Raw genomic sequence first — 17,622 nt, forward strand, 5'->3', positions numbered from 1 at the left:
TAACATCTTGTTGAACTAATAGCTTGGGAAGTTGTTGCTTATAATGAGACTCATTTAATTTATGAGGGTTTTTTGTTTTTTTTTTTTAAATTAGTGGTTGGAGATTGAGAATGCATTCCCTCAGAAAACAATGTTAAATGTGATCGCATGCCCACTCAAAAAAAAAAAAAACAATCCATAATAAAGTTGAAATAGTACAACAGGAAAATGCATTCCAAGTCTCAGCTTTAACAGGGTGTCACAAGCCCATTTTCTTTTTCCAGCTGTAGCCCCTTAGGACTGCTAGTCCTGGTCTCAGCCAAACCTTTGAGGGAGACGCATTGTGAGGGTTACTGCTGGTGGCAATCACACTAGTGGGCCAGGTGTTCCTGTATAAGAATTAATAGTTGAGTAGGTTCTAGAAAGAGAATTGTCATGGTTATCTTCCCATTTTAAATTTTTATAGCAAATCGATCTTTTTATATTTGAGAAGTTTAGGAATGTGTTGGCATTCACTGAAGCCAAGTTCTTGGTTTTTTTTTCAATTTGAGAAAAAATTAGGAAGATCTTTCCCAAAGCCATAAAGGCAATACTTTACATGCTAGTCATAATAGCTCAAAAAGAAATTAGTCAGGGATGGCTCCATAGTATAGTGGTTAGCATGTCTGCTTTACATGCAGAAGGTCCTCCTGGATTCGCACCCCAAGTGGAGCCACAGACCATACCCTGGGTGTGCCAGGCCCCAGGTGCGCCTGGCCCCGAGTGCCGGGGGTGCCAGGCCCTGGGTAGGCGCCGCAAGCATGTGGGAAGAGACGCCCCGCCTTCAGAGATCCAGTTCTTAAGGGGAAATAGCAACATCCATAGGTCAGGGGCAGAAGTGGAGGAGGGGCGGGGTAATTAAAGAGAGGGAAAAAAAGAAATTAGTCAAAGCAAGCATCTACTGAGTTCTTCAGTATAGAATGCATGAATAAATATATACTGGATACCTTAAGAAAAATCAATAGCTTTATTTTTCTTCAATATACATTTAGAAAATAGGTCTGAGGAGAGGTTTCATGAAGTAGAGCAGAGGATTATGTACAAAGTCAAGAGCTCCAAATTAGCCAAAGTGCATGGACGAAGCACTCTTCCCCGTGGCTCGCAGCCTAGGGCTGGCCCATCAGAGGCGAGGCGAGCTCTCGGATGGCTTTCGAGTTCAGCTGTGGAAGCGTGCTGATCTTCAGGAGTTTGCTGCTTGCATACTTATTCTTGATGGCCTGCAGAAGTCATCTGTGATTAAGCACACATCAGGACCCCCACCCCTTAGACCTTATACAAGTATCGAAGGGCAAGACCCACAATCTCCAGATGGTGTGATAATGCCGAATCACTGAAGCCCCTGAAAGCTCTGAGGTCATACTATGTTGTGCTGGACAATTTCCTTCCATGCCTAGTAATAGACAAAGCCAGCTGGTAGCACAGCTGGTGGGGGACCAAATGACTTCCAGGCCCAAAAGGCAGGCTTTCTCTCATAAGCTACCAGAGAGGCTGGAGGCGGGAGCTGTGTTTATCATACATAAGTGCTATCAGGACATAAAAGTTTTGCCAGGACTGGCAGAAATAACTGGCAATAAAAGTGAGTGGCAGCTAGCACTTAGTGGAGTCCAGACAATACTCTAAGGACTGAAACACAGTGGGCTTCCATGGCGTGCTAAGTCATGCTACACGTAAGGAAGCAAATCAAGATGTGAGGATGCTTGGTACAAATGCCTCATTCTTTGTCACCAGACTCTTGGTAAGCTGATATTTGGTGTCAAGCACAGGACAGCACCCTACCTCCTCTGGTTCCTTTTCTCAGGTGGGCCCCACAGAGACTGGCACCAGGCCCCACGACGCTTCCTGAATAGGCTTCCTGCCCTTTCTTCCTCACCATGCTTGCTATTCAGGTGCCTTTCAGTCATTGTCCAAAAGATCCTGGACAAAGGCCCTGAGTAATATCAACCAAATACCCAAGAGCCGTTGGAGATGGGCCCTTGCTGTTCCAGACAAAAGCCAACCAGCCCCCCTGCTTGCTGAGTGCTCTGTGCAGGACGCTGGGAAGAGCACGGATAAATCCACTGAACAGCTGCCTGGCTGACTGCCCTGGGTGTGGACAAGCCTATTTACTTGTTTTTTAAAAAATCTGTTGTCAGAGTTTATCAGTATGCTCCATCCACTGCTGTACTAGAAAAATATGAGTTTGTGCTAAAATAGACTCTCATATATGCCAATATATTTACATGAAAACACAAACATATATATACACATACCCTCAGACACAAAACCCATAATCTAATGCTTTTCGCAGCGTAGGAGAGAGTACTTACGATGAATTTCGTCAAGTTTTCATTTACTTTCACTATATTTTTGGCCATGTGCTGCATGACTTCCAATACTTCATTCTCTGTGTATCCCGTGTAATACTGCTGCTTTAAGTTCTGAAACACAATACAAAGAGATGGGGCAAGATGCCTCCTCTTCTGTAGAAGAGCACATCTCACACATGCTGATGTTACTCTTGTAAAAGCTATATATAAAAGTATATTCTTACCATCTGAAAATTCAGTCACAGCCCTAATCAGTACCACGGTACCAGCAAAGCAGCCAGTAAGTGCAGGATGGCTCTGACTCTGAGCAGGACTGAATTAAGATGTTAAGCGGCTCTCGGCTAAATCAAGTGTCAAAATTCCCATATTATTATTTTCTAAAAGAAAGTAGCACGAGAAGTCGGGTACTTCAGGTAGCCAAGCTTTCATACTTACTTCTCTCACCACACTGGAAGGGGATGGAAAATGGGACAGAGTGAAAACAAAACCCAACAAAGGAATGTCCCCTTCACAATGATGGCAGAGACCTGGGTCTAGGACACATCACATGTGCCCTGCATCAAAGCCCAGTGCAGCAGTGGGCTGGTGGGGAGCTTGAGAGCAGCAATCTAATCTACCAAACCCAGAAAAGCTCTGACTACCCAGGATTCTCTTGTCAGGCCCTGTATAGTTAAGCTCAGGAGAACAGAGAGCACTCAGAGAAGCCTCGACACCCAGCCTCATGACCTAGCCTCCCAGAAAACAAAATTCGAGCAAAAGGACGGTTGTCGATTGAAAGTACTTGTCAGGTATGAAGATCTGTAACCTAACTTTCAGTTCTGTGATAAAATTCTAAAAGCTTAAAATACATCTGTTTCATATGCACAACATAATTGGAAAAGCGAACTACAAATTAATCTTAATCCTAAAATAGTTTAAAGAAAAAAAAGGACTAAGCAGGAATGAAACCTGAATTTATATGCAACTACCGAGACTTTGAAATCAATTACCAGAAAACAAGGAGACCTACAGTTAATAGGTTTAGAGCCCAAGGAAACACGTTAAGAGTAAAGTAATATGGCTAAAATGTGCCATTGGTACCAGAACCACATACCATTCATGTACCAGTGGCTTTTTTGCCTCAAGCTTTGTATTTCAAAAAATTTCAAATCTACAGAAAAAATTTTAAAAAAATACAATGAACATCTTATACTCTTTATGTAGATTAACATTTTGCCACTTTCTCGCTCTTTCAAATGAATTTGAAGGTGAGTTGCACACACCATGACAAACTTCTAAATGTTTCAGTAGTGCCCCCTAAAAAGTATTTTCCTACCTAGCCACAATACCATTATTGCATAACAAACGTTATCAACAATTCCATAATATCATCTGATATATAATCAATATTCAAATTTCTCCAATTGTTCCAAACATATCTTTTATAGATTTGTCTTTTTACATCCAGGGTCCAGTCAAGGTATACGCAATACATTTGGTCATTGAGTCTTTAGTCTTTTTCAACAACTTCCATTTTCTTGGCTTTAAATGACATTAACTTTTTTGAAGGATCCAGGCCAATTGCTTTTAGAACATCCCACATTTTGGATTTGTCTGAGTGTTTCCTGACCATTGAAGCCACATCAAACATTTTGGGCATAAATTCAATATGGACGATAATATATACTTCCTATTGTACCAGAAGGCACGTCAAGTCAGGTGGTCCCACCAATTGTGACACCAAGCTTGATGACCGGGGAAAGGAGGTAACTACCAGACCTCTCTATTACAAAGGTGCAGCTTTTCTTCTGCATATCTGTGCTGTGATTATTTGAGACTATGTAAATCTTGTTCCCCAAAATTATTTCACCTAATGATATAAGCATCAATCGATGATTCTTGCTTGAATCAATTATTACACTGGGGCTTAAAAATTGGTGGATTACTAACTCTACCACTCTTTCTACTTTAATTAGCTGGCATTCCACTAATTAAAAAAGAAAATAGGCCTTTCCTTCCTTCCTTTGTATCATTATGGACTCATAGATTTTTAAAAATGCATTATAATCTATTTCTGTCACTATTCTTTGTAATGTTCAAATTTAGTCAGTGAAAGCCCTTTCGAGTCAGTTCTTATGTTCTTTTAATGTGACTTTTTGCTTGCTATCTGCTACAAATTGATCTAGGCTCACCTTGTACTTCCCCTGCCACAGCTCTGGAATCAGCAATTTCTCAAAGGAGTCCTAGTTTCTAGTGGGTAATGGTACTTTGTATCCAAGATGTAAGCACTAGGTATATTTATTGCTACTAGGTGGTCATTGTTTCTCCGCCCTTTCATTATGAATTTACTGATATTTCCAAAACAGATTTAATATTATAGGTTTTTAATTGTTAATATTTTATCCTTCTTATAGTGAAAATTTTACTCCTTAATAACATAAATGTTTATTTGCTTTATTCTGTAATATACATAGTTTCAGAATTATCATAACAGATTAACAATAAACCTTTTAAGTAAACTTAAAGTATGTTACCCTTTTATGGTCCTTTGTTTTGTCTAACTTCACATCCCACTAAAGATGCATAGTCAGAATGCTGTGTTCAAAAGTTATTTAAATTAATTCTTCCCTGTGTTCTATTACTAATTTGATATATAGTGAAGTTGTTTGTTTCTATTTAATTCCATTTTAGGGTTTACATAAAACATCCGTCTTGTTCAAAAGTCAAAAAGTTAAATTATATTGTATACAAATTCATAAAAATTACAACCAGAAGTCCTGCTCCCATCCTCAACCTTCTACCTTGTTCTCACCTAACCCCACAGTTTCAGTTTTCATTTTCAGTTTCTGGCCTATCTTTCCCGTATTTTTTGAAAAATTAGCAAATGCATAAACACATGTACATATATTCTTATTTCCCCTTTTCCTTATATAAAATGTAAACTGTATACACTTGTATAAAGGTGGGGCCATCTCCACCATAGTGCCCTGGCAATCTAGCATGTATCCACGTAGGCTACGCAAGCAAAGGCTTGAACCACAGCTGATGTGTCTAGTCAAAATGTTGTCATCCTCCAGGAACATGAGGGGATGGCAGGCTTGGGAGGAGCTGCCTCCAAGCCAGCTCCCATTCACCTCCCCATCTTCCCTGGGAGGCTGTTATGAGACCATTTCTTATCACCTCCTGGGTTATGAGAAGGCTTCTGCTCTGCTGCTCTCGGGGTACAGCTACAGACTACACAACTGCTTAGTGGTAGTCTAGAATTGGCTCTTGCATAAAAGGGTACCATATGCCTCATATTGCAGTCATCCAGCCCCCCCCCCCACCCCCCGCACTTTTTTTTGATGGTGTCCTCTTTGGTGTGTGAGACAAGGACCCAGGGAGCTAGCATCTTTGGCTCCTTGTAGGAATCCAAAAGTGGCTCATTTTATCTATACTGGCAAATCAGTCAGGCTTTGGCCTTGTTTTGTCTTATGTGCTTCACAACTTGCTTGTTTGACTTAACAAAATATCTCATAAATCTTAGCATATTGGTTCCTAGTGGCCTTCCTCATTCTTTATGACTCTATAATACATTTGGGTACCATGGTGTCACCACCTAGACTATATTTGAAGCGTTCGAATAAGCAGCTTTCCTAGAGGCCTTTGGACTTTAACGACTGCTTCAAGGATAGTGTTGTGAAAATACTAAGGCCTTTCATATCAAGAGGGCCTAAAATATAATGTAATTTCTTCTTAAGTTCAACACGCACCCATTTTCCTTGGCCTAGAACCTTCTGGGACAGGCAGGAAGCCGCCGCTGCCACCTTTGAAGGGTGATAATGCACCATGTCATAGTCGATGAGAGTCAGTTCCATCAAATATTTGGCTAAAGTGTGCTGTTCAACATCAACCTACAAAAGAACAGCCAGGGACAGTAAGAAACACAACTGTTATATTATTGCAAAATTCTCGGTAAAGGCCTAAGAGCTCAAATCCACTTAACTCACTTTTCTTTCTCAGGTAACTGTGGTTTCACAGTAGTTACAAACATACACTATGAGGTCTTTTCTCTTAAGAACTGATGACACAAGCATTAGGACTTACCTAAAAGTTATTTCCTAAAAATTCATAAGCTTTCTTTTAATGGGATCACTGTTTCTGGGGTGAGACAACAAGCAGTAAAATAAAGTCTCCTACAGAATCGGAGGCACTTACCTCCCCAGCTTTTGATGCCCGCCTTAAGAAATGTAGTGGCAAAGGTCGACCCAACTCAAATTTCAGTTCTTTCAAAATTAGAGTTTCCATTTCTCGGATTTGGGAACTGGTATACGCATTGTCTGTGATGTAAACAAAGTCTTCAATATTGGGAGAAAACATCTCCTCATACTTGGAAGCCAAAAGCAGGGCTGTAATCCCAACCAGTTGAAGCTTCTTACGAGAGACCGGCTGAACCTAATTGAAGAAGACTGCATCAAAACTCATATCTAACCAGAAGACTGGGGTTCTGGAGGGAAGAAAGTGAAAGGTAACCAAGTCCTAGAGATGTGCACATCGTCCCTGCTCATGCCCCTCTTAAGGGCACAAGAAACCTAAATATTAATAGCAGGTACCACCACCACTCACAGCAGCTCTGTTATTGAGTACTCACTATATGCCAGGCACATGCTCAGATTCTTACAATCATCTCATTTAATCCTCACAAAAATCCTAGAAAGTACATATTTTTTTTTACCCACTTACAAACAGATGGCCTGAGAAGAGATTTAGACTGCAGCCCAAGATCAGTCAGTTGCTGAGTAGACAAGAATTATGCCTGACCACCAAGCTCCTAGTCACTGCTCCACCCACATCACCCTGGCTTCAGTATCTAGGGAGCCCCAGACATGGTCTGGATCAGGACGAGACCAAGTCAAAACAGCAGAAATTTAATGGATGCCTAGGTACAAGGAAGGGGGTGTCATCATTCAGCTTGAAGAATCAGAAAGATGCTTCAGAGTCAGGGAAAATTTCTCTCTAGGGTATAGTGTTTCTCTTTATTTCTTTTAAAACAAAACAAAACAAAAAAAAAAAACACTGCTTTTTTTGCTTCAACTCAGAACTGAAAATCTACCAAAAACAGGACTTTATAATTAAACCACTTATATAAAGAAAACCACTGAATCTGTGGTTACTTAGGATTTTGTAGTAGTTCAGGGTCATTATCATAAACACAATTATTGTATTGTTTATACTTAACCTAAACCTATATCATAAATGTTCACTTTAAATAAATAAATCCTTATCTGCAAGGCTACTACTTGGTAGATAACACATTAAGGGTTTATGTCTGGAATTTTTTCTAACTGGTCAGTGTGTCTGCATTACCAGTTGATAAATATTTTGATGATTACTTCTGCCTCTCAGCTTAATTTCTTACATTACTTTTTGAGACTTCACATTCCTGTACACGCCTCACACACATCCCCAACCTCTTTTTAAAAAACTCTGCCCCCTCCTGCTTCTCCAGTGATTCAATGCCACAGCTGACTTAAAACTCTGAAGTCTTCTAGCCAAACTGCTCACTTTTCAGCTGAGGAAACTTAATACCAAAGAATACTGAACTACAGAAACTGTGCAAGCAGGCCTGGCAAACCATCATCCAAAGGCACCACAGACTCCAGATTGACTTTCAGACCATATGCTGATATATTTCCTTTGAAGGAATGATTTGATTATGGCAATGCCATAATTCCCCCGAGCTCTTTTCAGCCGGCTGACCTAACAAAAATGCCCACCATTGGTCAGCATCACCAGAGGTCTGACACACTTGAACTGCTTCTCTTTCTAGCACCTGAGGTTCTTTGGCTTCTCCTAAATTGGCTTTAGGTCTTTTCTTCAGAGGTACCAAACCTTGGCATTACATAAATGCAGTGTTCTGTGAGCCGCTGGTACGAAGCCACACTTACTTGTAAAAATCGATCCATAATGGCGACACACATGTAAAGAGTTTCCTGTAGCAGCCTAAATTTGGAGTGGACTTGCACCAGCCAATCCACCAGGATGGCACGCATACGTCCGTTTATATCTCTTCCATCTAAGAAATGTGGATTTATGCATTGCAGAACCTGTTGGTGGAATTAAATGTTTAAAATGCAGACCTCCTTCCTTCCCAGTGGTACATGCCACATTGCTTATACAATCACAACACAAAGGCCACTCGCCTCAAGCTGCCTTAGATACTGGTAGATATCCTTAACGTAGTCACTGCAGAGCTGAGGGTTTTCCCAATCTTCATTATCAATGTCCTCAATTTTGCAGAGTAAGGCATCAGAGAAAGCTTGGCAGAGGTTCTCTTCCTTCATGGAGATATCCTCAGGTGTGGGAGAAGGAGCCTACATTGACGAATTAAAGTGCATATATTACTATCTTAGGAGTAGCCTTCATCACAAAGATATGCAGAGCCAACTGGTTTAAAAGTATCATATGTATTTTTGAAATATGTTAAAGCCAAAATAAATTTCAGAGTAAGAGGTAAATAATTCAGGATATAGTAGATGCATGATCTGACCCCTCCCTTCCCCTCCTTGCTGGCTCATCTCCTGCTTCTCTCCCCTTAGTCTGCTTCACTCCAGCCTGCTGGCCGCCCTCACTGCAAGCAGGCTCCCTCTTACCAGAACGTTCTTGTCCCTGTATCTGCATGGGTAATTTCCTCACCTTCTTCGAGCTTTGCTTAAATGTTACCTTCTCAGTGAAGTCTATCCTGACTCCTCTTTAAAATAATCACCTGCCAAATCTATACTTTCGGTGATCATTCTATAGTTAAAATAACCATGTTTCCTATTCCCCCCACACATACATTCCTCTCTCATACTGTATTTCTCTCCATAGAACCTATAACCTTCTACTATATTATAGAGCTTACTTATATATGGTGTTATTATTTTCTGTCTACCTTTGCTAAAATGTAAGCTCTATAAACTTAGATTTACTTAAATTCATTTTGTCCACTTAGTTCAAATACCTTTATCATCCCTGATACACAGTAGGTGCTCAATGAATATTTACCGAGTGAAAGAAACTTAGACACCTGGGTTCAGAGATTCCTAGAGCTGACGGTTCACTTTACCAGTAGCCTCTTCTGCAACTATAATGTTTTTTTCTCATCAACTAATTTATTCTAAATTGAGACACTGGAAACTAAAAAGCAGAAAAGTATATTCCAGCTTATGAATAAAATAGGAGAAAACAAAGACTGAGCAAATACATACCTCATCATTTATTTTCTTATGCTGACAGGGTGATTATTTTTTTGAAAATCAGACACATTAAAAATGTATTAAGTTAAAACAAGTGTCTAGTAATGAAGTATAAATAAACCATTACTTTTTAAAAGAGGTACTTCTCAAAATAAAACCTAATAGGACTGCTGGGCTATAAAGAATATGTATTAAAATAATAAAATATAGGGGGGAAAAAAAGAAAGCTGTATCATAAACAATTCTGATTTACATTAAAGATCACTGATTATAGTTTTCAATCTTAGAGAAGGATAAAACAATAACAAAATAAACATAACAGTTCAAAACAGGCCCCTCCCTCTTAAATCAAAGGTCTTAAACTGAGGAAGGGCCAGGAGAACAACAGGTATGCAGGTAGGCATGTCATTAATCAAGAATTTAAAAACCTCAAGGGGCTAGAATAAATAAGAAGAGCTACTTGAGGTGTCAGGGGGAAACCTAGGAAAGGTTACCGGAGAGAAGACCTCCAGGAAAATGAGTAGGCAAAAGGTATGCCAGTACAAAGTTCCAAGAGATAAAGGCCAATCTGGGGACAGTACGCTGATTTGGGATGGCGGGAGGTAGCGCATAAGGTATGCAAAGGTGTGCTGGAAAGGTTAAGCAAGAACCTGGCTAAAAGGTTTAAATTTTATCCAAAGAGAAGTGAACCCACTGAAGAACTGAGCAAGAGTGACTAGAATCAGATGTGCATTTTAACGAGCACATGTGGCTGCAGTTTAAGGTTACCTTTTGGAAAGATAAGCATTACCACTCTCCCCAAAAAGGGCAGGCAGGACCAGAAAACTGATTTAAGAAGGCAGAGGTTATCATCACATGCTTTATGTGCTGCCTTGGCAGCCTGAAATGTTTACCTGTCTATTCAGAAGTACATGTGAGTTTAGATATACCCAAAAGCCACAGGATAAGACAACAATAATTGCTCTGGCCCTTAATTTAGAACTTCTTAAAAGCATTCCTTTGAGATTCCAACATAATTTAATGATTCTAAAAATCCTTTCTAAGATCTCTCTCATCTGTGCAGGCGGCAGTCTAAGCCCTATGGACCAATAGTGCCTGCTTTATGCAAAAATTAAAAACTTATCAGCTAGTTAACCAACACATGATAAAATCATGTCTGAAGAATAAAAACTTTTAAATTAGATTAACGAGTGAGTTCTGTGGGCTGTCAGAGACAACTGAAAAGTCCTATCAGAAACAATGAAGACGTGAGATTTTGCAGAATCTGAGAAGCTCCTGTTTGGAAAGAAGCTGGGTGAAGTGTGAGTAAAGGCTACTGAATTTCTAGTACCAACATTGACTAAGTTGGGTCTGTTGAAAGAATGATTGATATTAACAGACAAATATATAGGTATTGACACAAGTCTTGGTAAAACACAGAGTGCCTTTATTTACTAAATTTATGATGCCAAACATCATAAATCGATGTCAATTAAGGGCAACAAGGAAGGACTCCAAGCAAACTGTTGATTTTGATCAACTCATGAGAAGTATATACTCATGCACACAGAGGCACACACAGCTGTAGAAAGGCAAAATTGGTTATTCTGATTAGTTTTATGGAATACATTATGCAACGGAGTAGAATTTTAGGGGTAGGAAGAATAGTAAAAATAAATCGACCTTTTGTTCTATGTACTCTATGTACTTCTGCTTTGTTTTTGTTTTTTTTTTTTTTTGACTATGTTTCTCATATAATTAAAAATGAAAGGCAGTTTTTTATTTAATGTAAACAGTTGTGCTTATTCACTTTTATACATACTTTTGTTATGCTTTAAAACATTCTTACACTCGAATCATGACTATCACTGTATTTAATGCTGAAATCGAAATCTGCAAATCTAAAACTGCATCCGAATTCCTAGCTGTGACCCCTGTACACTGCCTAAGCTTGCATCTATCTCTGTTACACCCTGTTATAACATGTGCTTATACTCTGATGTTCCTGATTTGATTGGGAGCTACTTGAGGACAGAGTAGGTGGTTCATTCAACTTGTTTCCTCAATGTCCAGCAAATAAGGGACTAGGTAAAAGGCTTTCTCCTTCCTTCAAACTACTCAGTGTTTGCCAAAACTTCATTAGTCAGCAAAAAACATTCTTCTCCAAAAATTGCAGGATAATAAGCTCCTGCATATACCTATAAATGGCAGGAATCTTTCAAGGCCTCAGCCAGGACCCTTTGTGATTCAGTTGCTTCATCTGCTACAAAAAAGAAACCTGCCCTCCAGTTTTGCAGAGGGGATAGAATGCATTCAATCAGAGGTCTGGGAACAATGCTTTCGGGTACACATGGCTCAAGTTATAAGCTTTCCAGGGCTCACTGCTGCTAGACACCTTGTGCTCGAATAGCATTTCCACACCTCCAGGGACTGGCTGTAAAGGAGCAGCAGTGACTGTGTAGATAGAACACAGGACAAAGTAAAAGCCAGAGGGGTGACCACAGACAGTTAAGTGGAGGGGCTCATCTGTCCGGGGGTGGGGCTTCCCCTAAATTGTGAGCACCGTGGTCTCTTCTCTAATGTTTCTCTGAGAAAAGTGTAATTGAATTGGAAATAATTATCTTTCATTAATCCCTGATGTCTTCTAAAACTAAAAGCACGTTTCAGTCACGGAAGTGATTTTTATATGAACTGAGCTAAAGGTCCACAATTTTTTATCTGAAACACAGTCGCCTCAATTTTGTTAGGAAACTAGAGAAAAAGGAGTCAGCCAAGGAGATGTGGAGTAAAGGGAATTCAGAAAGAGTAGAATTGCAACTCCTGGAGGTTGCAGGAGAAAATGTCTCCTTTGTTTTCTTCATATTTTTTTTTGTTTTTTTTGCTTTTTTGTGTTTTTTCTTCTTCTCTGATTCAAGCAGTATCATGGACCTATGGTGAAAAGTCTGAAATTTTTAAGAAAATGAATATTAAACTTAAGCTCAAAATAATACTCAGAAACAACTGCCATCAACATTTTTGCATATAAATAGACACTTTTAAAAGCAAATTTGGGGTTTCACTGCAATATTGTTATAATCTAATTTTTCCTAATAATGTAATGTGCATTTTGACATCTTTAAATATTCTATTAAAACACAGTTATCCTTTCATTAAAAGGATTTAACTGATCTCCTAATATGGAATATTTCTCTATTATATTAGAAATATTCATTATAGCACTATTTAAAAGTTCCCAATTGTCTGTTCATTTTCTTGGGATAAATTTTTATCATCAATTAATTAATTAATTAATTAATTAATTTATTTCTCTATCTATGTCACTTAATCTAATGCCTTATTTATTTTTATTAAAATTCTTGGGGTGGACATTGGTTAATAAAATCAAACATGTTTCAAGTGTACAATTCAATAATTTCATACACACACACACACATATATATTGCATTGTGTGTTCACCACCCACAGTTAGATTTCCTTCTATCACCAAATATTTGATCCCTTGTACTCTTATCTACCTCTCCGTTCCCCTCCTTCCCTCTGGTAACCAGTAATCCACTGTTCGTGTCCATGGGTCTGTTTGTTTGTCATGTTTGTTACTTCAGTTTTATATCCTATATATGAGTGAAATATGGTTTTCAACTTTTTCTGTCTGACTTATTTCGCTTAGCATAATTATCTCAAGATCCACTTAGGATAAATTTTAAAAACAGACTTACTGGATATGGAGAATAACCATTTGAAATATACTGCCAAATGGTCCTCCTGAAATGTGGGAGAAACCACATTCAGTCACCCAAATAAAATGCTTCTTAATGGTCAAGAGATCAAGGCCTGAAAAACTACTTTGGGTCTGGCATTTGGGAAGCCACTAGAAACCTCCTAGGAAAGATCCAATAAAGGAAGGTGAATCTTGAGTATTTGTTTTGAGCTCTAGTCCTTGATTTGAAGCTTTTCTCTCCTGTCATGAACAGCAACGTGCTTGCCACCATCGCTCCGAAGCAGCAGGCACGCAAGTCTGTCCCGCTCCTTCAGATGCTGCTGGCCCATTTCCAACTGTATTTCCCAATGGATGATGCCTCTCTCTTAACTCACACATCTAAAGCCAAACAAGACAACTTCCCCAAAGCTATTCTGCATCTCCTGACTTTCCTATTTTTTATTAATTTATTCCATAAATGGTTTCTTAAATACTCAGTGCTTAAGGGTCTCATTCTCCCATTCCAAGCAACGTATCCAAAGAATTCCTCCTACATACAAGATGACGTCCCTGAGAGGAGTTTTGGTATATCCTAACACATTTGATGTTGTCTCTTAGCACCCATATAGACTAGTTCAAGACCCTCATCAGCTCTTGCTTGGACAACAGCAATACCTCCTAATTTATGGCCCTTCCATGGCTGCTCTCCATGGCTTTCATTGCTTCTCTTCTCAAAACTTCACAGGTGCCTCACTGCCTAACGGGATAAAATCCAAATTCCAAGGCCTTTGAATCCAACTGCAACATTTTCCCAACTTAATCTTCTGCTTCCTCACACAAACCATCTGACCTAATTTAGATTTGTGGACTCCTTATGCAAAGGACATGATTATAGGCCTATTTCCACTTTGGTATCTTTATTCTTGTTACTGCTTTTTTGCCCAAAAGTGCTCTTTCCTATCAGCTTCTCCTTATCTTTACAAATGCCATTTATTCCATGAAGTTTCCCCTGACTACTCCATCCATCAGTGTTCTCCCCATCCTTTAGATGTACTTCCCAAAGGATAGCATTTCCATCTACCCCAGTCATTTAACATCCAGTCATACATTGCCCAGGGGCATCTATCATCAATCCCTCAATAAATTACCCATCAATGAGTAATTTAATTTTCAGATACATATGCCCCTCTAGATAAACTTCGTGAGGGCAAGATGCCTCTGTAGCAGCCTTAACATAGCTGGATGTGTATAGTAAGTGCTCAATATATATATTTCTCAAATGTAACCGATGTTTTATTTTGAAAAATTTCAAACATAATATAAAATATATGTATTTGAGCTGGAAAAGCGAAGTAGTTATTGTTGTATTCTCAGCACTTACAACGATGCCAGTCTCAGTAATTACATGAATGTATGTAATCTATGAATGAGAGGATGCATGAACTTGAACATGATGGCAGAGAAACAGGCCAATGGGTCTGTTAGCATTCTAACTCCAGTTGAGCTAACCAGTCACAGAGACTACAACTTATCAACATAGAATGTTGGCATTACCTTGTTCTTACATGAGTGTGGGTTTCAGAATTGTAAACTTCCATAGGCTTCATGGGCAAGTTCATTCTTAAGGTGATTATTTTAATAAAACCTACCAAATTTCACTCCGAGGTCACTAAATTTATGTGGGTATTGAGGTAATTAACTTTGTTATTCAAGGTCATAATATTAATTTAAGGTACCATCACTAAAAAGATGTATATTCATTTCCTACAGTGTTGTTTCAAAGCAGATCTCTAGCTATGAATGTTCTTCAAAAGTTGCACTGTTGATAAAGGCACCTCACCTTGCAGTCTAGCCAAAACAGACTACCTCATTAAGTAGGTTTGTAAATTTAGAACTTCCTACCTTTGGAGCCAACATTTTCATCTGTACCGGTTTCACAGAAGCAGTAGGTTTCACTTGTTTGTTGACATTTGTTGTTTTGGTGGGTAAAACAGGTACTTTGGTGTTCTGAGCTTTCTGTAAGGAAAAAAAAGAAATGTGAATAGTACAAGACAGTAGGTGTTGCCTGCTTTGTGCACATGTACAGTTCTCACAGTTGTTACCTTAGCTACTTGTGTGGCTCTGGTTGTAACTCTATTTCCAATTTCTTCTAAAACTGCCCGCCGGAGCGTCACATGACTCTTTGCTTTAGAATTAACTCCTGTGTCAATATTCTCCAAGTCAGTGGACACCTAAAAAAATTTAATGAAGAGTTTAGACAACTTAAAATTCCCTAATATCATATACTCAAATTCAGAAATGCTTTAGGAAAGGTGCATATGCTGAGATCTATTTGCTAGAGGGAAGAAGTATATTTCAGGAAGTCTAAAAATACTATTTGTGTTTGATAATAACACTCTAAATTAGGCAAATCACTCATCCACCTTATCTATAAAAAAAAAATTCCACTAAGAGCTTAACAGTGATTTTTTCTCAAATAGCGCCAATGTCACTTATTAGAGATCCCTATATATTAAAAGTATCTATAGTATTTTTAAAAGCTTTACGGAGATTAATAACAAGTGCAATTAAGACAAAATATTAAAAAGCTATAATAGGTCTGGCTGTTTAAAAACCAGATGTTTTAAACCCACACTAGCTTTGACTCTTATGCCATTCTAGAGATAAAAAGTGTCCCTGTAGACGTGATCTTTTAGAGATACAGCCTTTAAAAATGCAGTTGCCATAGCATGGATTCTCTACTATATTAAGGATACTTAGAAAGGAAATAGTTTTCATGGGTAAAATCCAGAGAAAGTGGGAATTGTATGAAATAAAAATTGTTAGTCGACCTTAACTCGCTTTAATCAGAATATGCTTAGAAACAAAACTTGCTAGGAAAATCAATTCATACAAAAAATTAGTTTTATCACAGAAGTGATAAACACATCACTAGGAAAAAAAAAACAACATGTCCTATTCTCAGAAATTGAGAGTCCTAATGCTAAAGAATCTCCCAACAAGGGGCTTGAACGAACCACCAGGAAAGACAGAGTGGGCAGGGAAAAACTCCAGCCTTCCTGGATAGAAGGAATTTGACTCTGAAAGAACTTTATGGAATAGATTAGACAAAAATTACTTGTCAGTTCAGACTTATATCCACAAAGGGGTAGGAATTAAAAACTGAATGTATTCAATTTATTAGGATTCTCAAAAGTCATACTGTGCAATTTTTCCAGCAATAATTGCCAAATTTCAAAAGCGTTTGAAAGTGTAATGCTTACGGGTAGAAGCCTGGTAATGTGACTAAGTTTAAATCCATCTGGAAAGGAAAATTAGCTTCTAACTTGCCTTGCAGCCAGGAGAATGAAACTCATGTGTGTCAGGACCTTCTCTAAAACACCATTAACACTTTTATTTTTGCAAAGATGAAATAAACGAATTCATACTTGATCAAACATTCAGAGCACTTTACTGCTACGGAATTACTTCCAGTCCTTCTCTCCATTCTCACCACGGATCCCTTAGTCTGAGAATGGAGGAAGGAAACCCCAAGAACCCTGTAGTTTCCCCTAACAACAAAGAGCACTCAGGATTGCTTGCTGAGGTTTTAGGTCCAGTGCTCCGGAGGCTCTCTTAAGAGGTGCCATCCGGGAGGCGCTTTCCTGAACCTGCCCCACTCGCGAGGCAGAGACTGGCCGTGGCAAGGGCGGGGAACTGAAAAGCGGAACCTAGGCGGGGAGACCCGCCAGAGACGGGCCGCAGGGCCTGCGCCGCTGGGGAAGGGGAAAGCTAGAAGAATATGAAAGCGGCAAGATGAAGACGAACAAGCTCTAAGCAGAAAAGAAGAGAGGCGGCCAAGGGGGCTGCGCAGCGGAAGCCCCTGGCTGGTGTGTAGGGTCGCCAGGCCCACTCACCGTCGGGCGTCGGAGCAGCGCCATGAGGGACACAGCAGGCAAGAGTGCCAGCCCGGGCCCTGGAGGGACGGGGACAGGAGAAGGAGAGCAGAAGCTTCCGCGGCGCCGTTAGGTCTGCACTCCCAGCCCGCACCGCTGGGGATCTTCGCAATGTCGCCAGGTTCCAGGATTCAAATACCGCGCCGCTCGCGCCCCATTGGGCGGCCTTACGTACGGTGCGCTCTTCCCATTGGCCAAGCAGGAGGCACCTCCGCATGCTGATTGGCTAAACTTTTCAGACCTTTTGGTTGTCATAACAACAAGTTGCGTTTTCTGCGGCTGTTTTTTTGTTTGTTTTTTGTTTTTTAAATCTCGGCCTCCAAGATAAAATAAAATGTCTCATGGGAAAGCAAACGTAGGACACCTCTGAATTTTGGCAAGGCCTCACCTACGGATGTTTCACTACGTTCGTACTGGGTGGGTGGAAGTTGTTCCTCGGGAACACCCTGGAAATGCCGTTTCAGACTTTATTCCCCTTCCAGAAATTTCGA

General features: G+C 39.6%; 1 protein-coding gene across 3 annotated transcripts; it reads right to left on the minus strand.

Moving 5' to 3' along the window:
• Positions 1-962: 962 nt before the first annotated feature.
• CCNB2 (cyclin B2) lies at positions 963-17,293 on the minus strand. Of its 3 annotated transcripts, none has more exons than XM_011363405.2 (9): positions 17,093-17,293; positions 15,299-15,427; positions 15,099-15,212; positions 8,486-8,656; positions 8,231-8,389; positions 6,501-6,737; positions 6,056-6,196; positions 2,325-2,435; positions 963-1,235 (listed from the first exon to the last, which is right to left on the minus strand). In XM_011363405.2, the coding sequence occupies exons 1-9, from the start codon at positions 17,114-17,116 to the stop codon at positions 1,125-1,127; spliced, it is 1,197 nt and encodes a 398-aa protein (XP_011361707.1). In that variant the 5' UTR covers positions 17,117-17,293; the 3' UTR covers positions 963-1,124. The 3 variants fall into 3 exon arrangements, with proteins under 3 accessions (XP_011361707.1, XP_011361708.1, XP_023388320.1); XM_011363406.2 differs by having other exon boundaries at positions 963-1,248; positions 17,093-17,285; XM_023532552.1 differs by lacking the exon at positions 8,231-8,389 and having other exon boundaries at positions 17,093-17,285.
• Positions 17,294-17,622: the final 329 nt, after the last annotated feature.

The sequence above is a fragment of the Pteropus vampyrus genome, unplaced genomic scaffold (assembly GCF_000151845.1).
Source record: "Pteropus vampyrus isolate Shadow unplaced genomic scaffold, Pvam_2.0 Scaffold85, whole genome shotgun sequence".
NCBI lineage: Eukaryota > Metazoa > Chordata > Mammalia > Chiroptera > Pteropodidae > Pteropus > Pteropus vampyrus.

Bases quoted from the DNA above. Each gene is read 5' to 3' on its own strand.
- CCNB2 (XM_011363405.2), bottom strand. From the start codon at position 17,116: ATGGCGCTGCTCCGACGCCCGACG. The intron at 15,213-15,298 runs GTAACAACTGTG...TTTTCCTTACAG, and splicing joins GAGCCACACAAGTAGCTAAG to AAAGCTCAGAACACCAAAGT. The intron at 1,236-2,324 runs GTAAGTACTCTC...TGACTTCTGCAG, and splicing joins AAAACTTGACGAAATTCATC to GCCATCAAGAATAAGTATGC.